We start from the raw sequence: 26,351 nt of genomic DNA, 5'->3' as shown, positions 1-26,351 counted from the left end.
GCAGACCAGGTGACTAAGGATGCTGCATTTACAGCCCCGGACACTTGATGGGTCTGTGCAACTCACAGATTCCACCCTAGTTCTGGCCCAATATAGCTGGGATTAATAATTCAACTTTAAGGACCCCAGAACGAGAAGAACAAGTGGTCCACAGGGGGCAACTTCTTATGAAACAGGACTTTGGAAAAGGTGATCATTTATGTCTGCCAGCTACTCTTTTCCCTCCAGCTTGACACATGAACCGAGTCATCAGTCGCATGAAATTATGGCTGCCTTAGTAAATGAGCATGGGATAGAGCCAGGGTTCTCCACAGTTGTTTTTATAACATACCACTTCTTGTTTTACCTGTTACCAACGGTGTTACCAAAAGCTGAACATCCCTTCCAGAGATCACAAAAAAAGATATATCCAGATGCCCAAGTCAGGATCTTACAAGTATGCATTTTGTCTGTATGGACATGTTTTTTGGATGTCCAGTGGCAAATGCTACTGCAAAGGCCACAGTAAAAAGTGTTATCAGAAGTAGTTTGTAAGTACAGAGTGCCAGAAAGTACAGAGAGTAACAGAGGAAATCATTTTTTATAGGAGAGTCCTTACTAGAAGTTTTAAGGTTTTATTTTTACACCCCCTACTGTCTACAATGTAGTGGACAAAGTAGAGTAAGAAACTAGAAAACGTTTGCCTGAATGTTTTCTTATATTTTATCAAGCCCCTAAGGGGGATGTTGGACTCTCTCCCTATGGGATTTGGTTTGGGAGTGTGTTACTCACTTGCTTATATTTTGTCTCAGCAGCTGAAGTCCACCATTCGGATCTCACAGAGAATGTTCCTGATCTTTTAAGGTTTTTTGACAAACTAATTTATGTGTTTTCTCCCCAATTCCAGATCCTAAAAGTTTGGAAGGATCTAAAACTAAAGCCAGGTGACTTGTGGATTGTTAAGAGACATTTATATATAAGGAAATGTTTGGAGACTCAATACAGCATCTATTTCATGTACAGTTTTTGCAAAACTTGAAGGAAAAGTCACCTGGATCCACACCAGACACTGCAAAAATGACTAAATTAAAGAAATCTCTGAGTTTGATTTGTTTCCCTCTTGTGATCACAGTCTAGGGTACTTTTTTATTCAATTACTTTAATTGTAAGGGATATATATATTTGAAAAGTAGTTCAGCCATGTTGAAGTCATATTTGTCTTTTGTACGTCTTCCATTTTATGTAGAATTGTCTGTGTTTACATATGCTGATAAGTCAGCATGCCAACAATTCAGCTAGAAGGCCATTCTGGCCACAGGAGTGTACAGCCAGTACTCTGTAAATATGTCTTATCAATCATTTGTTTTTCACAATGAAAAGTCATTTGGTAATGAAAAAGTTGCTCAGCTATTATTTTCTCCACAATGGAGTTTTTGCCTCTTTGGCCAGGACTACCTACACCTAAGCGTTTGGAGGTTCCAGGTTAAAGGTGATAGCAGGTATGGTTAGTGATCAAAATATTGATCAAAAGAGGGGAGACTGTAATGGAAATTTGTACGTTCTGTATATAATTGTATTGTATTTTGTATGTATCGCACACTGCCCTCACTGTGCACACAGCACTAATAATGTTTTTAATACATGTTTACATTCTTTTGAGTCCTGATTAGAATTAGCCTGCCTATGTAACGCCCCTTGTTACCATAAACGTACAATTGTAATATTAATGTGATACCTACGTAATCATGTGCATACAACCCTTCAATTGCGTCATAATAAAGCAGAACAGTTATTTGGAAAGATGCTGAGTGTATCTTTTGTGTCTGTTCCCTACTGCAGTAGTTATTATTAATTTGGAACCACTAATCAATATGAGGATAGGAGTTGCCTATCATCAATTTAACCGAGTCAATACCTATGTAGGAAGGACAAACTTTCTTTGAAGCACACAGAATTCTACCAAATACTCAGTGTAAAGCCTTGCACGCATGTTCAGAATTTCGGATGACTGTTCGTCTGTTTTTTGTTGCATGCTAGTCTCATGTCGAAAATGAAGAGGTTACTCACCATCCGAAAATTCTCGTATGACAAAATACAACTTCAGAAGTGACGTAATGTGTTCACTAGTTTTGTATGTATTCTTTCATTTCTGAGCATGCGTAGTCTTGTTCATGTACGACAAAAATGTTATAGTCTGCACATCCAGCTATTGTCGGATGAAAAAACGGAATCGGCTGCCGAAAGGACCATACTAACGATCCGAAAATCATCAGACATCAGACGAAATTTTACTTCCGATTTTCGTATCGTGTGTACGGGCTTTTAGTGGTGATCTGGAAAAAAATCCTCATTAAAAATCCCTGCTTTTGGTAAGAACCTTCTCTTGGACAATTGAGAATACTATTCTTAGGCTGGCCATATGTTATACAATTTTCTTGTTCAAAACCATATACAGTAATATGAGGCCAACCCTAAACAACACTCTCAATTTGTATCTTATCAGGCAGGCCCTTGCACTATATACTAGTAGGTAAATCTGAAGAAAAATTTTACAGAAATTGTACAAGAAAATTGTATAATGTATGGCCAGCTTAACTCTTAATGTCAACATACTGTATGTGTTACAAGTATACCCATAATCATTTGTGCCCTGTAGGTTGTAACTCTCATGTTTCTTTTTTTTTTTGTAGTTCTTTAACATTAAATAAATCAATATGTCTTAATTAACTACTGACCTTTTGTGCTCTTCTTTTGTCAGCTCTCTGATTTTGATGATAAATCCGGCTGAAATTTGACACGATGACAGGCACTGGAAGTGCAATAACTAGGACCCCACTTAATGAGCAGATAGAGCCAAAGATTTTTCCAGCTATAGTTTTTGGAACCATGTCTCCATACCTGCCCAAACAGTAAGAGATATCAATGGTTATTTTTACTGTTGCATGTACATCTCCCACAGGCATCAGTAGTCTAGATTTTTGTTTTATTTCTAAATATTATATGATCAGAGGTATGGTGGAATGTTACCCAATCTTAAAGAACAAATACACAGAACAAGTAACAGTACATAGGGGTTGATTTACTAAAACTGGAGAGTGCAAAATCTGGTGCAGCTCTGCATAGAAACCAAACTTAATTGAACAAGCTGAAGTTAGAAGCTGATTGGGCACCATGCACAGCTGCACCAGATTTTGCACTCTGTATTTCTAGTAACTCAACCCCATGGGGTTGATGTTTAAGGAAAAGTGAATACACTTTCATGATGGTGGAGGAACTCCACATGTAGTAACAATATTCAGACAGAGAAAATTGACTTTATTTTAGCTGCTAAACTAGATAAACAATTATACAACATATCCTATTGTACCATGTAAAATCCTATATAGTCACATAAAAAAGAAATAGGCTAATATCACTGGAAGACTTGTACTCTGAAAACTTACTACTTTGAGGTCCAGCGCTACTCATCTCACAGGTTGAATGATGGGCATTGTCATCCAATCCAGTTCCTGTAGGCTCAGGCTGTCGTGGATACACCTGCTAGGGTGCATCATCACACAGCCTGGGTGCACAGTACTTCTTGACTGAGCGTGCTCACATGTCATTACATGAGTGCTGCTCAGTTCAATAGGAAGGACAGTCTACCATTGCCTACTGAGTAAAGCGCTGCACAAACTATTGGCGCTATATAAATCCTATATAATAATACTAGCTAAGAAGAGGGAGGACCTGTGACTTCACTGGACTGATCTGAAGACTGCAAGAATAAAGTCTTACAAGATGTGTTCTTTAAGTTAAAAAAAGACCCAAGGGAGTTTTTAGGGAGGGAAGTGGGGTGCTGTAGCTATGGTTTTGCATTAGGGAACCTATTGTAATCATTCACTCTAAAAATCAGATCAGTACAAGATGGAGTCTGACTGGTCTCTAGGGCTTACTGAGTGCTCTTTACTAAGTCGTTTTTAACCACTTCAGCCCAAGAAGGTTTTACCCCCCCCCCATTTATGACCAGGCCATTTTTCTGCAATACGGCACTGCATTATTTTAATGGACAACTGCGCGGTCGTGCGACGCTGTACCCAAATAAAATTGATGTCCTTGTTTTCTCACAAATACACATTTCTTTTGGTTATATGTGATCACCTCCGTGGTTTTTATTTTTTGTGCTAGAAACAATTTTGAAAAAGAAACAATATTTTTTACTTTCTGCTATAAAACATATCCAATAAAAAAAAAAAATGTAAAAAAAAATCCAATTTCTTTATCAATTTAGGCCAATGTGTATTCTGCGACATATATTTGGTAAAATAAATCCCAATAAGAGTATATTGATTTTGCTCAAAAGTTATCACATCTACAAACTATGTGATATTTTTATGGCATTTTTATTTATTTATTTATTTTACTAGTAATGGCAGTGATCAGCGATTTTTAGCGGGACTGCAACATTGCAGCCGATAAATCGGACACCTAGCTCACACTTTTGACACTTTTTTGGGAACCGTTGACATTAATACAGTGCTCAGTGCTAAAAATATGCACTGTTACTGTACTAATGACACTGGCAGGGAAGGGGTTAACACTGGCAGGGAAGGGGGTGCTTGCTAACTGTGTGGGGGATGGACTGACTGGGTGAAAACAAGATCACTGTGTACTGCCCTGTCAGAATAGCGTTCTGCCTCTCTGGGGAACGATCGCAGACCCGCTGATTGGCTCCCTATCTGGCCAATCTGCGCCCGCAGATTTGTTCTCCCGTTGTCTATTGCACCAAATATATAGTAGTAGTTACATAGTAGGTGAGGTTGAAAAAAGACACAAGTCCATCAAGTCCAACCTATGTGTGTGATTATGTGTCAGTATTACATTACATATCCCTGTATATTGCGGTCATTCAGGTGATTATCTAATAGTTTCTTGAAGCTATCAATGCTCCCCGCTGAGACCACCGCCTGTGGAAGGGAATTCCACATCCTTGCCGCTCTTACAGTAAAGAACCCTCTACGTAGTTTAAGGTTAAACCTCTTTTCTTCTAATTGTAATGAGTGGCCACGAGTCTTATTAAACTCTCTTCTGCGAAAAAGTTTTATCCCTATTGTGGGGTCACCAGTACAGTATTTGTAAATTGAAATCATATCCCCTCTCAAGCGTCTCTTCTCCAGAGAGAATAAGTTCAGTGCTCGCAACCTTTCCTCATAACTAAGATCCTCCAGACCCTTTATTAGCTTTGTTGCCCTTCTTTGTACTCGCTCCATTTCCAGTACGTCCCTCCTGAGGACTGGTGCCCAGAACTGGACAGCATACTCCAGGTGCGGGCGGACCAGAGTCTTGTAGAGCGGGAGAATTATCGTTTTATCCCTGCAGTTGATCCCCCTTTTAATGCATGCCAATATTCTGTTTGCTTTATTAGCAGCAGCTTGGCATTGCATGCCATTGCTGAGCCTATTATCCACTAGGACCCCCAAGTCCTTTTCCATCCTAGATTCCCCCAGAGGTTCTCCCCCCAGTGTATAGATTGCATTCATATTTTTGCCACCCAAATGCATTATTTTACATTTTTCTACATTGAACCTCATTTGCCATGTAGTCGCCCACCCCATTAATTTGTTCAGGTCTTTTTGCAAGATTTCCACATCCTGCGGAGAAGTTATTGCCCTGCTTAGCTTAGTATCGTCTGCAAATACAGAGATTGAACTGTTTATCCCATCCTCCAGGTCGTTTATGAACAAATTAAATAGGATTGGTCCCAGCACAGAACCCTGGGGAACCCCACTACCCACCCCTGACCATTCTGAGTACTCCCCATTTATCACCACCCTCTGAACACGCCCTTGTAGCCAGTTTTCAATCCATGTACTCACCCTATGGTCCATGCCAACGCACCTTATTTTGTACAGTAAACGTTTATGGGGAACTGTGTCAAATGCTTTTGCAAAATCCAGATACACCACGTCTATGGGCCTTCCTTTATCTAGATGGCAACTCACCTCCTCATAGAAGGTTAATAGATTGGTTTGGCAAGAACGATTCTTCATGAATCCATGCTGATTACTGCTAATGATATCATTCTTATTACTAAAATCTTGTATATAGTACCTTATCATCCCCTCCAAGAGTTTACATACTATTGATGTTAGGCTAACTGGTCTGTAATTCCCAGGGATGTTTTTTGGGCCCTTTTTAAATATTGGTGCTACATTGGCTTTTCTCCAATCAGCTGGTACCATTCCAGTCAATAGACTGTCTGTAAAAATTAGGAACAACGGTCTGGCAATCACCTGACTGAGTTCCCTAAGTACCCTCGGATGCAAGCCATCTGGTCCCGGTGATTTATTAATGTCAAGTTTCTCAAGTCTAATTTTAATTCCGTCCTCTGTTAACCATGTAGGTGCTTCCTGTGTTGTGTCATGAGGATAAACACTGCAGTTTTGGTTACTGAAGCCCCCCGATTCACTCGTGAAGACTGAGGAGAAGAATAAATTCAATACCTTTGCCATCTCCCCATCCTTTGTAACCAGATGTCCTTCCTCATTCTTTCTGGGGCCAATATGGTCTGTCCTCCCTTTTTTACTGTTTACATACTTAAAGAATTTCTTGGGATTTTTTTTGCTCTCCTCCGCTATGTGTCTTTCATGTTCTATCTTAGCCATCCTAATTGCACCTTTACATTTCTTATTGCATTCTTTATAAATTCTGAATGCTGTGGATGATCCCTCAACCTTGTATTTTTTGAAGGCCTTCTCCTTTGCTTTTATATGCATTTTTACATTGGAGTTAAGCCATCCAGGATGTTTGTTCGCCCTTTTAAATTTATTACCCAATGGGATACATTGGCTAATGCCCTTATTTAATATGCTCTTAAAGCAAACCCATCTCTCCTCCGTATTCTTTGTTCCTAATATTTTATCCCAATTTATGCCTTTTAGCAAGGTTTGTAGTTTAGGGAAGTTGGCTCTTTTGAAATTCAGTGTCTTTGTGTTCCCTTCATGTCTCCTATTTGTGTGATTTATACTGAAACTAATTGACCTCATGACCCCAGGCTAGGGATAAACCTCCAAGGAGGTATACCAGAGAAAAAAGGAAAGCAACATAGCGTAATCCTGCTTCCACTTTTAATAAAATCAAAAAGAAATGCACTTACATGTAAAAGGATAACAATAAAACATTAGAGCCGGCCGGCTAGAAAGCGAACGCCCGTCCTGTAGACTGTAGACGGTAAATGCAGCACGTCAGCACGTCAGCACGCCCGACGTACGTTTCGTCACACTCTGACGTCGTCAGAGTGTGACGAAACGTACGTCGGGCGTGCTGACGTGCTGACGTGCTGCATTTACCGTCTACATTCTACAGGACGGGCGTTCGCTTTCTAGCCGGCCGGCTCTAATGTTTTATTGTTATCCTTTTACATGTAAGTGCATTTCTTTTTGATTTTATTAAAAGTGGAAGCAGGATTACGCTATGTTGCTTTCCTTTTTTCTCTGGTATACCTCCTTGGAGGTTTATCCCTAGCCTGGGGTCACATCTCCATTTAGAGTGGTAACTTGAAGAACAGTGTGCCTAATTCAAACCAAGTGGTGTGTCTCTCCTTGATGGTTCCACCTTGAAAGGCCCCGACCGGGTTAAGGTCGCAAGCTCTTCTAAGCTTGCCATTTGGTAAGAGCACAATTTTATTATCACAGTGGTGTGGTGAAGGACTCATTGATTCCCATATTCACGTCCCGTATTTACCATCAAGATTGGTTCTCAATAGGACAGTCCAGTTGTTTATATAACCTATGAACCTATGAACTTGGAGCCTATCCCAATTTTTTGGTTTTTTACCTATGTACTAATTCTGTTCATCACATGGAACATTTCTCACAGCGCTGCTCCTCTTTTACCTAATGTTTTATTTCTAGTTGGTGCGTCTACCATCTGACCCATAAAATTGTCCTGCAAGACACTAAGGAACTGGCGAGCCTTAAATGAATGCGCGGTTCCCTCCGCCCAGTCTATGTCTGGATAATTAAAATCCCCCATTATGATAACACTTCCCATCCTTGCTGCTAATCCAATTTGTGATAGGAGATCCGTCTCCACTTCCTCCCTCAGGTTAGGGGGCCTATAGCATACTCCCAGTATTATTTTCCCCTTAGCTTCATCCCTTTGGAGCTCTACCCATAAAGATTCCACCTCCTCCCTAGCCCCCTCAGTGATGTCATCTCTCACATTCACTTGTACATTATTCTTGATATATAGGCATACCCCTCCCCCTTTTTTACCCTCTCTATCCTTGCGGTATAGGGTATACCCTTGAATGTTTGCCAGCCAATCATGAGAGCTGTTGAACCAGGTCTCTGAAATTCCCACAAAATCCAAATCCTCCTTGTACAACAGTATCTCTAGCTCACCCATCTTGTCCGCCAGGCTCCTGGCATTGGTGAACATGCCACATAGTTTAGACCGGTCGCATATTGTCCTCGTATTGGGTGTTTCAAGATTGCAACTTGGACTTGCTACTATACTCACCTTGTGTTTTTGTGCTTTGGTTAACCTACCACTAATGCCCCCAATACTACCCTCTGGAATATCTTCCGCGCTGGCTATCACTGTCTCTGGACCCTCCCCCCCATCGCCTAGTTTAAAAACCCCTCTAACTTTTTGGCCATCTTCATTCCCAGCACAGAACCCTACATACAGGTACGTTGTTTCATGCAATAGAGCCATCCTACCGCAGTATATCTGCGGTAGGTGGTCTTTAAGTAGTTAATGTAACTGAACAAACTAGTTTAACCACTTCCAGGCCTGGTCATGAGGTCATGAGGTCATGAAGGGGTAAAACCTTCTGGGGCTGAAGTGGTTAAAGCTTGGTTTACATTTGTACATTGTAGGGGCACACACACTAAGCCCAATTTAACCTTTTACTGAAACACATTAAAAAATACACGTTCCTTTTGCAGGCACGCAATGACACCCCAATGCACCTTGCTAACGTGCTACATACTTTACCACATGTGCCATGCATTTTGATGTGGCTCAATTTAAAAAAAAGGGTCATGCATTTCTTTTGTGTAATTATCATGCATAGGGAAACCCATGGAAATAAATGGGCTGCCCTAAATGCACACTCACCATCGGACCGGCCTAGGAAGGAATGGTAAGCTAAAATACAATACTGTATATTACATTTTTGTTTTTGTATTTAGATAGATTTTAATCTCAGTCTTTTTCTCACGTGTCTGCCCCAGTTATTTACGGAAACATGACCAAGAGAGGAGGGGGTTTAATGTGCACCTATCCTAAAAACTGCATTGTAGGCTAAGAAACAGTGGTAGATACACCCAGAAGAGACTTACTCTTTAACCACTTGCTTACTGGGCACTTAAACCCCCCCTCCTGCCCAGACCAGTTTTTAGCTTTCAGCACTGACGCACTTTGAATGAGAATTGCGCGGTCATACAACACTGTACCCAAATGAAATTTTTATCATTTTTTTCACACAAATAGAGCTTTCTTTTGGTGGTATTTAATCACAGCTGGGATTTTTTTATTTTTTTGCTAAACAAACAAAAAAATGGAAAATTTTGAAAAGAAAAATCATGTTTCATAGTTTGTTATAAAATTTTGCAAACAGGTAATTTTTCTCCTTCATTGATATGCGCTAATGAGGCGGCACTGGTGGGCACTGATAGGCTGCACCGGTGGGCACTAATAGGCTGCACTGATGGGCACTGATAGGCACATTTAAGGCAGCACTGATAGGCACAGATAAGGCAGCACTGACGGGGACAGATAAGGCGGTACTGATGGGCACAGATAATGTGGCACTGATGGGCACAGATAAGGCAGCACTGATGGGCCCTGATGGGTGGCACCGATGGGTGGCACTGATGGACACTGATAGGTTCCACTGATAGGTGGCACTGATGGGCACTGGTAGGTGACATTGATGGGCACTGATAGGTGGCACTGATGTGCAGCACTGTTGATGAGGCACTAATTGTTGGCACTGATAGGTGGGACTGTGGGCACTGATGGGTGGCGTGGTGGGCACTGGTAGGCGGCACTATTGTGTACTGTTGGTGGCACTGGCAAGTGGCACAGGTGGGCACTGAGGAGCTGGCGGCAGCTCTCCATGATCGGGACCGATGTCCCTCTCACAGCCGTCGGTGACCGCCTTTTTTTTTTCTCCTTGCGCTGTCAGCGTGAGGAGAAAAAATAGCCGATTACCTGCTTTGTTTACATCACATGATCAGCTGTCATTGGCTGACAGCTGATCACGTGGTATGGGGTTGGGATCTACTGAGGAAGGCCTGTGATTGGCCGATACGGGTCTAGAAGGGAGGAGCTGATAGTCACATTCAGCCAGGCACTGTGTATGTGGACACGGCGGTGCTACTCTGGAGGTTTTTATGTGATTTTAAACGTTTTTATCTTGTACGTGCAACTTGTCTGTTTGGGGGCTTTGAATAAATTTGTATACGGAGAACACTATGGTCTCTATACTTATTATTTACATGTCCTGAACTCATGGAATCTTGAGCCAAGCTGGGAGATGATCCGCTTCTTTGGATATTAATGAGCTGAGTTACCATTAAGAAAAGAGCCATCTGGATTACCCACCATTGATTGGGAAGAGGAAGTGAGAGCAAAGAGCTAGTGGGGAGATCCGCATATGAGTTTTGACTCATCTGGGAGGTGAGCGCGCATTTTTACTTGTGGTGGTATGCACTCCTTTTGAGGACGGACAATCACTGTGGTGGAATTGTGTGGATACACTGATCACAAGAAGAGTTTTTCATGTTTTATTTCTTCATTTTTTCATTTTATGGACTATTAATTTATATGTTGGATTTATTATTTTAGAGATTTGCACTTTATATTTATAATTTTACACATAGCGCTACATTTATTTATTTACTATCCAAGGGGTCGGGATCGACCCCTTACTCCGATCTGTGATCCAGCGAGTCTCATAGATTCGCTGATCACAGAGCGCACCGTGCGCACCCTGCAGGAGGCACGCAGGCCGCTCAGGCCACTCGGTAGGACATAAATAGATGTACTTCCGATAAAGCAGGTCCACGCTGTAGCCATCATTCGGCTATAGAGTGGATCTGAACAGGTTAAATATCATTGCTAATGCATCTTTACCAGTTTTGAGTAATACTGAGAACTGTTACTGGGCTGTTGCATTCTGTCCCTTAACACAGTGACACAGCCCTTGAATGAACTCATGAAACCTTAAAACACAAATGTAAATCTGAAACCATCCTAAACTTGATGGGATTGTGATGATTCATATATAAGCCTCTCTCAATCTTTTCTGTGTGTTCAAAAGCTTTAATTAAAAAAGACAATGCCTCTAACAGAATAATATTATGCATGCTAATCCTTCTAAGAAGCAGGCAAAATCGATGTCAGAAAGGTTAAATTGGGCTTAGTTTGAAATTTATGAACTGTTAAACCTTTCTATTCTGGAAGTCAACAGTGATTAACTTTTTAAATATTAGTAGGATATATATATGGAAAATGTTGTGGCAAAGGTACAACCCTGGTAATTCATGAAGCAAAGTGTTTAATGAACCCCTATTGTTAAAAGTGTTGTACGCTGATAACTATATGCAATTAATGCATGTAACAATTGTATTCAGCACATGCATTCCTTCTGTATTTGTTTTATATTTTAAAAGAGGAATTAAATCCTAAAAAATAAAAGGTGGGACCCTTCACTCATACTGATATCAGTTTAACAGTTTGCCTAATCCTATAACTATATAGTTATAAGAATACAGTATGTTTCTTAATAATTGCTCTTTCAACATGTACATATGCCTAAACCAACTAGGCGGTATATAGGAAGGTTTGTGCATGGTACCTTGACATGAAGAACATGTACATAGATTTCTACTGTAAATAAATAACAGAGAATATGCAAACTTTAACTTTAATTGGCCATGCCACCTACAATTACAAGAGAGCATGTTTAGAACTGCTTGTTTGCACATGTTTTTTATAATCTTTCAAATGAAGAGACTGTTAAGAAAAAGTTTAAGTATAAGTAAAACCAACATTTTTAGTTTTGAATAGAGCAGGGACTGGTTACGACCCTTGTTGGGTTTACCATCCCAGAGAACCAACAGAAGGTAAGAGGAGACCTCTCCAAATCAAGAGAAATTTTCCTCTTATGCTGGGTACACACGATCGGAAATGCCTCCAGCAAAACTCTGATGAGAGCTTTTTGTCGGAAAATGCGACTGTGTGTATGCTCCATCGGTCTTTTGCTGGCAGAATTCCAGCCAGCAAAAGATTGCGAACATGTTCTCTATTTTTCGATCAGGAAAAGTTCCTATCTGAAAATGCATTCGTCTGTATGCAATTCGGACACGCAAAAAAATCATGCATGCTCGGAAACAATTTGACGCATGCTCGGAAGCATTGAACTTGATTTTCTCGGCTTGCCGTAGTACGTATGTACGCGGCATTAGTTGTCATCAGAATTGATGTCTGAATTGCATGATGTCCGCTTACTCCCTGTTCCTGGAACAACTCAAAAATGTTGATTTCCCATCATTTTCTGTACTGGAGATAATGGTCACCAGAACAAATACTGAGGGTTAATTTCCCTAGTAGGGGCATAGACAGCAATTACAACTTGACACTTCCACATTCTATGTACAACAAAAAAGGTTTAATTTAATCTTATTCCGCTAAGTAAACTAAATCTCCTATATGAGTACCAGCACTCACAATCAACTGCGTTTATTAAAAGATACTAGTAGTTGGTTATATTCAACTGGACTTGATTTGTAGTGTTGAAAATGTTTCTGCACTCATCCAAGCGGCCTCCTTAATTCTAATGTGTGTAGTTGATGAGACTAAAGGGTTCTGAGGATGGGTTATTATGTGGATGAGCAGGCATGATATTTTAGTCTAAATTAACAAAAGCTATTATTATGCATGGCCAGCTGAACATTTCTATTGTTTACAATTGTAGGTTTAGCAAATGTGCTCCCAAAGTGGGCTCATTTTAGTTTTCTTCATTTTGCTATGTTAAACTACATGTTTGGAAAACATACATCTTTTCAACCGCACCACCTAAGGGAAGCAGTAAAAATGGTTTTACTATAGCAAAGGAGTAAAATGAGTGGCGGGATAAGTATCTAAACACTTGGCACTTCCTAAAAATATTTTATGACTACTACATAAAAATGATTTTGGCTGGTCTATGTATACAAGTTTTAAGTACAAAAAAATGACAGTGGTTGACAAAGCCTATATAAGAAGAAAATAACAGTACTCTATTACTTTTTTAGGGATTTTTACAAAATGTATAATAAACTATGATGGTTTTATGACTAGCAACATGTTAGTGGGTGAGACAAAAGCTGCTCAGTTAATCTGTATGGTAAGTTTTTCTTGGTGCAGAAACTAAACTATTAAAGCGAACTGCAAGATACAAAGATACAAAGGCATTCAGACAAAATGGAAGTGTGTTGAACTATAATCTCTAAGATATGAATTATATACAAAAATAGGAGGATTCATAATGTAATGTTAATACATATACCAATAAGAAGAGAATGTTCAGTAGCATTCAACAAAAGAACAGCACTATGTCGGATAATCAGAACACATACTGGTATGAAATAGGATCAGCTCTCATCCTAACAAAATAATAGCAAAGTAATCCAGCAGCATTAGAAGATAATGGGAATCCATACAAACAAAAGAACTTCTTGAAATCCACTATGGAAACATTCCACCTAACTTGCCCTCAGGGGCTAGATTGTAACTTGAAAATTCTCTGTTATTTGTAAGTTTTACCCCGCTTAGAACTTTTAGTTCTCACACATTTTGCTCCCCTGCCCTGACCTCAACATGCATCTTTATATTAGTGCAGATATAAATACTGACGGCGAAAAGTGTCTTGCTAGCGTTATTGAGCAAACTCTTTAAAATTACATTTTTAAATTAAGCAGCATCACCAGTATGTTGAAGAAGTTGCTGTCTGGAAAGCATACGGTGGCCTTTGCAACACACAACATTTTTCCCCCCTAAAAATCTAAATAAACACTGTGGTTTAACCACTCACTATCTGCTGGTTACAAATCCAAAGGTGTAATGCTTTATTTCTTCAGGCCTTATTGTCATCTAAGCTTGACATGACAAAAAACTATAGAAACGATATAGACATCCTTTTTTTACAGCACTTGTCATAACTAGTAGATGATTAACTGTTTCTGATTATGTAGAGAATTAAGGCAGTAAACTAAAGCTCCTAAAGATATTTCTTTTCACCCTAGAAGAATGATTGCTTGCAGACCTGGGTGACTGACTGTCTGAAAAAGAAACTGTAGCACAGCCATCGAAAAAAATTCAATTTTGTGTTCCGTGTATACGAGTGACTGTCTGAATACAAAAGTAAAAACCTGAGCTAAATTTTATGTGTCTGTTTTTTTTAAGGGACAGGAAATGGCCTTTACTTTACTGCATACAAATGCGTTGAAATCCCATTCTTTCCTGTGAGGCTGTTTCACATCTAAGCATGCAGTGTATTTTTAAAAAAGTATACCAGTGCGTGTGAGGTAGACTCTCTGCAACATGTACCCATGTACCTGAATAAGCTAATATACTCAATCTAGCAAATAAAAACCTGGCTTAGATTCCACTCCATAAAGCATCCTTAAAAAAGTGTAAAAAAATGTAAATACTATTTCTGGGAAGAGTCCAGTATTACCAAGGTAACAACGTTTACAAATCATGCTGCATTGTAAAATATTAGAAAACACATAGTAACACAAACACATTAAATAAAACCATATTGCCCATTCATGTTAAAAGCAAATTAAGCCTGGCCACTGCTCTTACCCTTTGGGTGATCATATCAAGAGGGACTTTGTATCAGCTCTATTTTTGATTATGATTGTTTTTCATACGTTTATTAACAAAGTCAGCATGTAGGATCAAATGACATATATTCAGTCCCCCAATTGCTGGGGTATGTAACTAAAATATATTTCTGAAGCACTTCACAATGTGAGTTGAAATTAACCAAAATGATCCCACCACTCAGGTGGAAAAGGAAGGATAACTGGCCATGCCTCACCCAAATTATAACAACCATTGGACAAAAAGTTTCTTATTAATGGAGGAACATCATCCATGTGTTCAGTCCTTATACAGCATTACAGGCATGCCCTTCCTTACCAAAACTGCACAGAATGTAGATAAACTTCGGTAATCTCCTCCAGCCTGGTTTTACTGCTCTCCAAGGGTGTCTATATATATATATATATATATATATATATATGTTTAATTTTTATGCTATAGTAAAAAATGCCTTTGATGTTGTGGTAAGGTATGCTTCACTTGCAGTTAAAGTAAAAATGAATACAGTATATGAGGCTACAGAATATTGGTGCCTAAGGGTTAAACATTTACAGACAAAATTAGAGCTTCCTCCTTTTTTTTAAAGTCTTTGGAAATGGCCATCATTGTTAAACACTGGTAAAGTTTTTAAAGGGCAGCCACAAGATTGTTGCTGGGACCAATATCAAGATGGCTATAATAGGATAAAACCTACTAAAATAGAAGTAAAAGTCTCACAGATGTAGACACTTCCAGTTTGGCCTGCTATCTCTGGCCTTTATACTGGTGTTGGCTGCAAGAACCATTACTAGTGGACATGTCGCAGCCGCACATCATTACACATCAGCAAGCAGAGCTCATTGCCTTGACAACCTCAATGCTACAGCCATCACAAGAATGCAGAAACAATGATACAATTCAATATCCTTTTTGTGTTGTTGAAATTACATGGGGATGGGATGCTTGTCCTATAATCCCCACTGGTCTTAAAAATGGGATCCTTGTTGGAGTTTGCACCTCTGATTTGGGGGGCTGCTGTGCTCCCTGTAAGCTGGGATAGAACCAATAAATGGTTCTTTGTTCCCTTGAACAAACTAGACTCGACAATGAAGCACACTGTGCAGATTCCTTCATTCCTAGTTGTTAGACACTGTAATGTAATTTTCACCATTGTTATGCACAAAATGAGAATTATTAGCAACTTTCCTGCACTGTACGTTGTAAACAACAAAGTAAATGAAAAAAAGAGAAAAAAACATAAATTAAAAAATATAAATATAAACTTATAATTATATAAATATATAAACTGTATACTGGTGCATCTCAGACAGCTAGTCCTTGCTTGGAGGCTCTGACATGTAGAATAAAGCCCTAACTTTACTGAGATGGCTGCCTCCTTATGGAGACACAGAGTAGAACAAGGCATGGTTATGGGGTATAAAATCAGGTGCAGGGAGACCACAGGCAATACTGGTGACTAGTCCTTTGTCATCTGCCTGAAGTTTTTTTTAGCATGGCTTTCAAGATTCAGTTCCTCTTTTAACACGATAGTTAGGTGTTGTTATAGCCTTTCCATTGCAGTAAGTTTAAGACACATAAAAGTGGACCTTCACTCCAGTAACAAATTCTCCTTTCCCTCCCTTTTTTTAACCTCTTTACTTTTTCCTCTGCATACAGCCCTCTGCCTCCATTCTCACCTAGGCAAGAATGCCATCTCCCAAAGCCTGCCAGGATATACATGTTGCGCATCCCAGGAAGCATTAGGTTCAATACAGTGGCCTGAGGACCTAGTCATGCTTCATCAGATGGCTGGCTGACCAAATCAGGAAGAGACAGAGGCCCCTGATGACATCAGAAAAGAAACAAAGATGGCAGCACGACACCTGGTTTGTATAACAAAGCAGCAAGTCACAGCAGACCAACACTGGATATCATGGGCCTGTGAGGATATTTTTAGAAAATAATCTAGCCTAAAAGGTAAAAGGGGTTTAAAAAAATTAGGAGGGGGAAGTGGAATTCCTTTTTAATAGAAGGCTGATTCAGCTGAAGGTCTACAATAAATATGTGAAGAGTTTGCATTCTGCTGTAAAAGGCACATAGCACAGGAAAGGGATAGAATACATGTTTTGCTTTTTTACCTCTTATAATTATATATTGATGAATGGGGTTTGTTTTATTTAAAATACTTATTTTGAAACTGGGTGTGCATTTTTTTTTACTTTTACTTATTCTGTTAATAGGGATAAATAAATACCTGTATATATTAGTATACAAATCTGTATTCCAATTGTATTGTTATGTGACAGAGAATGAGCTTTTGTAAACGTAAATATAAAATAGAAAGAAAAAACATGATGGATCTGATCTGGTAGACTGGGAGTAATATAAATTCTTACATTTTATACATTCATGCAGATATAAGCGTTTGTTAGTCCTCCTCCTCCTCTTGAAATGAAATGTTAATTTGCACAAACACTGAAGCACTGGCCTATTTATCGGGTCTCTGTGTTAAAAACTGCTTTTGAAACACTTTAAGATTCATAACCTCCTACTTAAATAGCCCTCAGTATAAGCATACTAAATATGTTTAGGGAGTGGCTAAAATTAGCAAGGTCAATGCCTTTGAAGTGGATAATTCCCAGTGTAAGGTCTAAATGACCTCGAGTCCTTTCATCTCCCCGTGCCTTAGGAAAAAACAGCTATACTCCTGGGCCTCTTATGTCTGTAATGTTCTCTGTATAAAACTCTAAACAGCACATTTGCATTTTGCCCTGTGCTTTGCTATTAATATATTTTTTATCGGTTCTCCAGGGAAGCAAAGCCGACTGACCTAATTTATTGCTCTGTATGAACCTCCTTTTCATTTGCAGCTCAAGGTTGGTTTGAACAGAGTAAGAGAGAGACCATCTGCCTACAATGCCCCAGGGCAAGGAATCTGGAGTAAGTGGAAACACAGTGGCATGGAATGGCAAAGATGCCAACTCAGAAATATTGTTTGGAACACACAAGTCTGACAGTAGAGATCTATCTATCTATCTATCTATCTATCTATCTATCTATCTATCTATCTATCTATCTATCTATCTATCTATCTATCTATCTATCTATCTATCTATCTACATGCTCCCTTGCCTACAAATTCAAGCTTTTTACCTGCTCTTTAAATTGCCATAGTATTTTGTGACAGGGCCAGCAAACGTAATTTATGTGTCCAACAGAAATAGGTGTAATGGATGCCTAAAAAGTCAAGTTATGCTTGTCTATTGTTAAAGGGAACCTAAGCTTAAATTGCATTGGAGTTCTCAGTTTGAATTCTAGTTAGAGAACTGTCTACATGGAGTTTGAATGTTCTACCTGTGCTTGCATGAGTTTTCTCTGGATTCTCTGGTTTCCTTCCATACTCCAAAGACATGCTGGTAAGTCAATTGACTCCTGTGTAAAATTGGCAATAGTACTGTATAATGTTCTACTGAGTATGCACAAGATAGCTACCTCACCCTCTGTCCCAATAGCAGATAAAGCACTCCCCAGGTGCTATAGAAATAAATTATTAATAAAATATATACTAGAAACACAATTATAAGGCCAGTGGTGGCTGGTGCTCAACATTGTGGGGGGGCGGCACTCGCACTACACCCCACGGCGCGCCCTTAATCAATCAATCAGGAATGTGGTGATCGATTCGCACCTCCAGGTGTGATCCATGGCCTTACCTTATGCTGCGGTGCTGTGGTACAGTTGCGGGGAGGAGACCGATGGCGAGCTGAACTCGGAGTAGGGCTCCAGGAAGAGGCTGTTGCTTACGGAGGCGTTGCTTCTCCTCCTGGCTGAACAGGAAATGGGTCCTGAGCCCTAAGATTCCCTGGCCAATCGGGTCCCAGGACCCGCTTCCTGATTGGCCGGCAGGAGAAGCAGGAAGACGATAGTGAATATCAATTCGCTATTGTCACACCACTGGGTGGGCTTAAGGCGCAGTGCTCTGCGCCCCAAGCCCACTCTTTTTTGAAGCCAAATAAAGCTTAAGGCTCTAATCATATGATTAAAAAAAAATCCCATTAAAATCCATGTGCCTACCTAGTGCCATAGACATTAGGGGCTGGGTGCATGGATTAGGGGGTGACGCCTCTGTGCCCCTAATGAGCAGCCGCCACTGCAGAAGGCTATTTCAACAGCCTTGTTGAGGTTAATCAAAGAATGTATAAATTAACCTTTCCTTAAGAGAATGCTTTTTTAGGATCCCTCTAGGAAGCTAGGCATTTGGACATGTGATCACTGTTCAAAGACAGGATCCAAGTTAAAACTCACATTGGCAGGTAAGTCCCTTCAGCAGGTAGCATTTCACCAGAGGCCTATGCTTTTGATCATGTGACAACCAAAGCAGGTGCCCCTCCAGAAGTCCCCCATTCCTCAGTGTTCTGACAGAACGCCGGACTCCCCTCCCCATCACACACCGAGGACAGCATGTCAGTGGCTGAGCTGAGGAAACCATTCCATAACGTCACACAGGTGCCCATCTAAAAGTTTTTTGGTCAGTGACCACCACAGGATTGGACTGAGGCCTAGACTGCAACACAATGGTGGAGACCCTCAGTAGAGGCAACTGTGCCAGGAGCAGGAGGGGGATTTAGAGAGACTGATGATAACCTTAATGTATTGAAGTCCAAGTGGTCAAGCAGCTACAGACCTGTCGTTTGCACTTACCAAATGATAATACCTGGGAAGACGCTGTGATTATCGCTTTACAGCTTAAAAGGCCCGGGCTGGGTATTAAGCCAAAAGCGTGTGTGATCTCCTGTAATAGGAGATCATTTGGAGTCGGTAAGCGGCAGTGTGTGTAGAGGTGGAGGTTATATCTTTTTCTTGCAACGATTCTTGGGTGCATCATGTGTCAGATTCACATCTGAAAATCATCTTTAACATCATTGACTATTCTTAATATGATGTAATATGATAATTGATCGGCTTTATCTGCATGGAATCACTTTATATAGAAGTTTAGCGCAACTTGATATTGAAAACCATAGAAGGGTGTCTGGAGCAGTTTTCTTCTCTGGAAATGTAAGTATTTTAGTCTATTGCTCTTTTCGTCCATCCAAACGAGATTGTTGAAGCAGCTTTAAGTTTACTTTTCAAAGACCTTGATGTCATTAAGCAAAAATGTTTAAAACGAGTATTTTTTTAACAATCTATAGATTTCATAGAAAATGTAGTAATTATAAAAAACTGTTAGCCAGGCCAAAAACTTTTTTCACTGGGATAGAATGGGGAAGGATTAATATGTCTATTGGATTTTTACTGCTTTTCAGGGCTCGACTTACCTTCACTTCCTGTCAAGTGACAATGGTTTCACCAAACAGAACACACATAAAAATTACATTTTACAAGGGATTTTAACCTTCTCCTACTCTACTAATGAAACACTTTTTTTTTCTGTATTATTGTTGGACAGTTTATCTCAGTTCCTGTTTGGTAAAACATTGCCAGCAAGACAAGAAATAAGGTCAAATCTCTTTAACGGAGCCAGGATATCAGTAAAAAGCTGCCAACCAATCTGCTTACAGCCTAACAATTTAGTGCTGCTCAGGGGCTCTGGGCTTCAGTAAAATGGCAGCCTCCAGCAAGAAGAAACAGGAACAATGTTGGAAGCAACGTACAGCACACACTAAATTTAGTAGCATAGTTATTACTAGGGAATGTATGTTCCTTGCTAAAGATTTTTTTTTTTAATCAGGTTTTTCTGGGTAAAGTTCCACTTTAACGGTGAAGTATTATCACCTTTTGGCTGGTCACTATGCTCACCTTTGCCATAATGCAAAATGTGACACATTTGCCACACCAGAAGACACAAAATCGAAGAAAGATATTTTTGTGGACCATTTACCCTACTTAAAACTTTTGCACAGTGATGCAGGTCTACCTAAACAGATAGTGGCTATATGAAATGTCTTCATTTCTGTGAAAAAAAAATCTTTTACATATGTAATTATATATTACACATATACATACATGTACTTCTCTCTTTTTTGGGTGGCTCATTTTTTATACCAAAAATCAAAAACTGTAGCTTTCAATTTGAAAACCTATAAGAGTTAATCAGCCAAAAAAAAATGTTTTTTGTAGGTGGATCTTGGCCTGAACAGGTCCTTATTTCTTATAAGTGTTGCATACTCAAATGCTGAGAACTCTTGCCAAAGTTGTAGTTTCTGTCTGTCTGTCTGGGATTGTGAAACCCTTCATAATGACCATAGCAAGTGTGCAGACACAGGAACTCAAGCACAGGTCTCTCAACAATACAGTCTCTGAGAGATACAAAAACTGTTGGTTTTAGTTCGCCAGCATCTTCTAAAACCTAAAATATCAGTTTGGGCTGAATGCTTGTATATTTTTTTATTTTAATTTTTTTTTCAAATTGAGTGTTTGAAGAAGCTAATAAAAGGAGTTTCATTTTAATATGACAACACTTGTTGACAAGAGTTGCATGTATGCAAATATCTGCATAATTTTAAATTGCAAGGAGGTAAAATCATTCATTAGATACTCATGTAAATGCATGGTCTTATATAAACTTTTATATTAAACAGAATAAATATGTTGATGATTTCCTTTAATGACATTAAAAGTATGAGCGGAGTGCTCCCTTCTAATCTTATCACAAGTATCTGCATTTTCCCTGTGTTGTCTTTTACCTCGACTGAGCTACAGAGTTGATCAACAGAAGCCGCTTTGATCATAACTTCTTACATAAATGAGTTGTAACTGAATGAAGTTGCAGATCATTTTGAAGTCTCTTTATTCTGTGTCCTCATTTATGCAGTGTAACCGAACTATCATTCCACAGTGGGCAGATTCTGCTAGCAGGTAAGGGTCTAATATTTCATGAAGCAGATTTAGCTTTGTAGCTAGGTAATGTCTTTATTACAGTTTTTTTCACTATGCTACATCATTTCAGAAAGCTAATTTGAATGTAAAAATCTGTGAAACCAGCACCGCAGGAGCTGAGATGTGCTGCTCACAGCCTTTATCTGTATTAGAGGTTAGTCTGTATAGCGGTCATTACCTATAGTTCCCAGTGGTCATATTACAGTAAAAAAGTGATTTTATTCTTCAACATTATACAAAATGATTGGAACTGCAGAGCAAGGTAGTTTCACAAACTCATCTTCATGTCAAAAAGGAAAACATATTTCTATAGTGGAGAGAATTAATAGATAACTAAACCCAAGAAGAAAAAAAAGCAATGTGTTGCAATTTACAAGTCCTTAGATGCGTTGACTGCATTAGGTTTCTTTTTTCCAGGCTAGGAACATTTTTAGCAAATACAGAAAATACCTGTTGATCTTGCCAGAAATGCATTGTCCTTGTTACTTCCCATGAGCTGAAAAGAAAGCATTAACATCTTTATCTTTCGTGTGTAAACTACCAATCCTATCAGGCCACCATGTAATGGAGATCAAGAAAGACAAGTTGGAAGTCCAGCTTGGGTGGCGACCATGGCTCCATCCATAGAAATAGTGGAAATGTAAACCTTGCCATCCAGATATAGGAATTTTGTAATTTACAGGATTACCAGGTGAAAATAAAATGAAAATAGCCTGCAAAAAGTAAAAGTAATACAGCTACCATATCTAAGCATTTGAAAGCTGCAATTTATTAATTTGTTTTATTTTTTGGGTTTAGATGTGCTTTAGAAAAACTTTCCCTAATAACACCATGTACATGAAGGACAATATAGATATTTGTCTTGGACCCCATCAAACAAAGAAGCTCACCAACACACTTGATAATGAAGCGTGACAGCCTATGCACTCTGTTATATGATGCCCTAGAAAGTTAAGTATGGCAGTTTTTTAACGCCTTCCTGCCCCCCCCCAGCATCCTTTTATCTGGCCTGGTGCCTGTGGGGTAAGAAGGCCACGTCATGCGACTTTTGTGATTGACTGTTACAGTGGTCACATAATTAGGAGCTGGTCCTGCCAGTTCCTGATCATTAGTACAGGCCGAGAGCCGTATTTGACAGCTTGGTTCCTGTGTTGGGAGCCTGCAGTGAGTGTGCTCACAACACAGACACCTCTGTTATCCATACATGCATACAGTATGTGTGGCGTGTGGATGTTAAAGCCTACCCTCCTTTTCACCACACTTATGGATTATATGGGCAGCAGGACGTGAAAGAAGACACTCTTTTCATTCCAATAATATCCTGAGCTAAATAAAACAGATTAACAGTTACTATCTCAAAAAAAATATTAAAAATACTGTTTTCTCCACCTTTTCTTACAGCCAAAACTATCTAGCAAATTAAATACAGTAATCAGCCCACAGATGTGTAACTTATGCCATCTTCTCAAGGTGTTCAAACCTGCTGTAACTAGATGTTTGCCACTGCCATATGCTTGGTGATACTATGGCATAATCTCACTGCAGCTGCCCACCAGGCCTCAAATAGTAGTGTTTAAATTGGTAGCATGTTCCTGGACTATGGTGCCTGTATCTCTACTTGCCAAAATATACTTGTAATCTTTGGATGAACCTATTTCTCTCAGCTCAATTTAGGAATCTGCTACTTTAGGCTGCCACTGATTATGACTTTTGGTATATAATTTACACCTGCTGCTTGCCCAAATCTTCTGCTTGTTCTTAATGTATGCCTGTGTGCTGCCTGCCTTATCTTTCAGAACTGACAAGCAACTAGTCTCTCAATTCCCAATCAGGCTCCAACCACCCACCAGGTGCTGTGACCATTGAGACTGGTTCACCATCAAGTCTGTCTCCCTTGTTACTTGTCATTTCCATATTTGGGTAATGATATCACCAGTATCCCTGACCCCTTTGTTTACATTTGGTTTTTAGCTGGGGTAACTCTTGGCTGACAGCTGAATGGAGCCAGGGTGCAGAAAGCTGTCACAATCATGACAGTTTCCCAACACAGACTTGCTCCTCTCTGAGCACTTGTATACCTTTGTATGCCAGCACAGAGCTGGTCCTAATTACCACAAACTTTCTTATCTACAAACTGGTGGTTATTCTTCAAGAACCTTTCCACATAATGCCATTCCTAAAGTGGAGGTAATAGGAACTAACTGAATTTGTCACAAGTGTTGGTACTGTAAGAGCCCTTTCACACTGGGGCGGGGGACGGCGTCGGCGGTAAAACGCCACTATTATTAGCGGCGTTTTACCGTCGGTATGCGGCCGCTAGCGGGGCGGTTTTACCCCCCGCTAGCAGCCCAGAAAGGGTTAAATACCACCGCAAAGCGCCTCTGCAGAGGCGCTTTGCCGGCGGTATAGTCGCGCCATCCCATTGATTTCAATGGGCAGGAGCGGTAAAGGAGCGGTATACACACCGTCCTGCCAGCGCATCGCTCCAGTGTGAAAGTCCTCGGGGCTTTCACACTGGAATGCAAGCAGCGGCACTTTCGGGTCGGTTTGCAGGCGCTATTATTAGCGCAATAGCGCCTGCAAACCGCCCCAGTGTGAAAGAGCTCTAACTGAAACTAATGCAAATGTTTACCTGAATTAGGAACAGGTAATTATTTTTATTAATTTGCTTTATTGAATTCCTTTGTCTATGATCAGCAAAAAAAAAACTATGGTCACTATTATTTCATTTGAGTTTTTGAAGGAGTTACTTTGCTAAAAATATACAACCAGGTTAAAGTAATGCATGTTTTCTGAAAAGAGACCATCCGCAATAACTAGTGAATTGTAAAGGAAAGACAAATTGCCTATACTACATCATTATTATTTAAACAGAAAGGCAATGCTGAAAGCCCTTGAATTAACAGAACAAGGCCCCAATATAATGAAGCATTTTTTATGACTACCAATGATTAACTTATAACATTAAACTGTGTAGGGGGTTCTTCACTGTTAGGGCAATACAGATGTGGATCTCTCTCCCACAATTGGTGGTGGATGCAGGGAGTATGGATATCTTTAAAAGACTCTTAGATATACATCTTAAAGGACACAACATACAGGGATATGGGAAATCAGCATAGACAATGGTACATGCACCTACACAGGTTGAACTGGATGAACTATTGTCTTTTTTCAGCCTCACTGACTATGTAACTATGTAAGTGTAAAATGAGCCCTTTGAATATGACCAGACAAACAATTAACCTGCAATATGGAGACTGCCATTGCTAGCATTTCCCAAAAATGCAGATGTGTGGATCTAATGGCTTATAATAACCTAACATTAGATATATTGTTTCATGTTTAGTACTTGCATGCTAAGTAATGTGTAAGTTTAACACATACTTATTACTTATCATACAAATGTTAGTACTACCCTTGACAATACCTCATCTGCTTTTCTCTGCAAAAGTATGGAGCCATCTTTGTTCAGGTATCATCCAAGGTCATCTATTTCCTGCACTGAGATGCCAACTCAAAGTAACATAATCATATTAATTCTCATTTCCTTATTACTGCAACCTTAATACAGTTAGCAGTAAATGGTTGTCCTGTACAATACCAATACTGTGTAGATTCCTAAGCTATATTTCACACTGTAACATTTACTGCAGTTCTTCTTCAGTTGAATTAATCATAGTTTTGAATTCTCCTAGAGATACGATATCATCACTGCCTATTTTCTCACTCCTATTGAGTGTGACTCATAAGACTGTGAATAGATAACATTACATAACATTAAAAATAACAAAAAACTTTTAAATCTCCTGTCCACAAATTGAGAGCTGGTAGAGCCAAAAGATATTCTCGTGACTGCTCTAATAATAATTGGACAACCATAACATTCATCAGTGTCAAGACAAGGAAATGTAGTGCCATTTGCTACATGGCTGTACCTATTGTAAAATGTGCTTCTTCATAAACTGATAGTTTCCACTGGTCATCTAGTTTATTTTCCACATTGTCCAATATCTTTTCCGGCAGTCCTGCCAACTGCTTAGTCACATAGCACGCTTAACAATCCAACAGAGACCCACTTTATGCATAGTCTATGTATGCTGTTAAAGATGTATAATTCGTTATATTCCGTGCTTAGGTCTAGGCTGGGCTGCTGCCTCCCTTGAGGGGGCTCCAACTGGAGCACCCTTATAGAAAATAATGCTTTAGATATAGGGTTGGTGGCGCTGTCCATCACCCGAAGAGTGATCCTCCACAATGAGTCACTCTTCCTGGGTGAGTGCAACAAAAGGGTAGTACACATTTTTTCATCTGAAGGGTGATCCTCCAATTAGGTCACTTTTCCCAGATGGAGGGTGAGGGATTTGTCACAAGTGAGTGTTATAAATGTGTTCTCTGTGACTTATTTGAAACATGTGTTAATTGGTACTCCTTTGTTGTGTAATGTTGTACCAATGTGATTAATTTCTAATCTCAAAATAGATATGCAAATAAATGTACACAATTATGGTAATGATCTTATCTGGTCAGCATATACTATCTGATTTCATCAGAAATTTTTCATTCCTAGTCATATATGGTAACCTTATAGCACACGTGAATAGGGATTACATATATGTAAAAGAGTATAAAAATAAAACAATTATACA

General features: G+C 39.5%; 1 protein-coding gene across 4 annotated transcripts in view; it reads right to left on the bottom strand.

Annotated features, from left to right (window-relative positions):
- KCND3 (potassium voltage-gated channel subfamily D member 3) overlaps positions 1 to 26,351 on the bottom strand; it is an 856,217-nt gene that overhangs the window by 178,441 nt on the left and 651,425 nt on the right. For all 4 annotated transcript variants that reach the window (XM_073615736.1, XM_073615735.1, XM_073615734.1 and 1 more), the window contains exon 4: positions 2,715 to 2,877. In XM_073615736.1, the coding sequence (XP_073471837.1) occupies positions 2,715 to 2,877 (163 nt within the window). The remainder of the gene's footprint in view (positions 1 to 2,714; positions 2,878 to 26,351) is intronic.

The sequence above is a fragment of the Aquarana catesbeiana genome, linkage group LG02 (assembly GCF_042186555.1).
Source record: "Aquarana catesbeiana isolate 2022-GZ linkage group LG02, ASM4218655v1, whole genome shotgun sequence".
NCBI lineage: Eukaryota > Metazoa > Chordata > Amphibia > Anura > Ranidae > Aquarana > Aquarana catesbeiana.
Note: the sequence above shows the minus strand (reverse complement) of the source record. Positions and strands in the feature narration are given on the sequence as shown.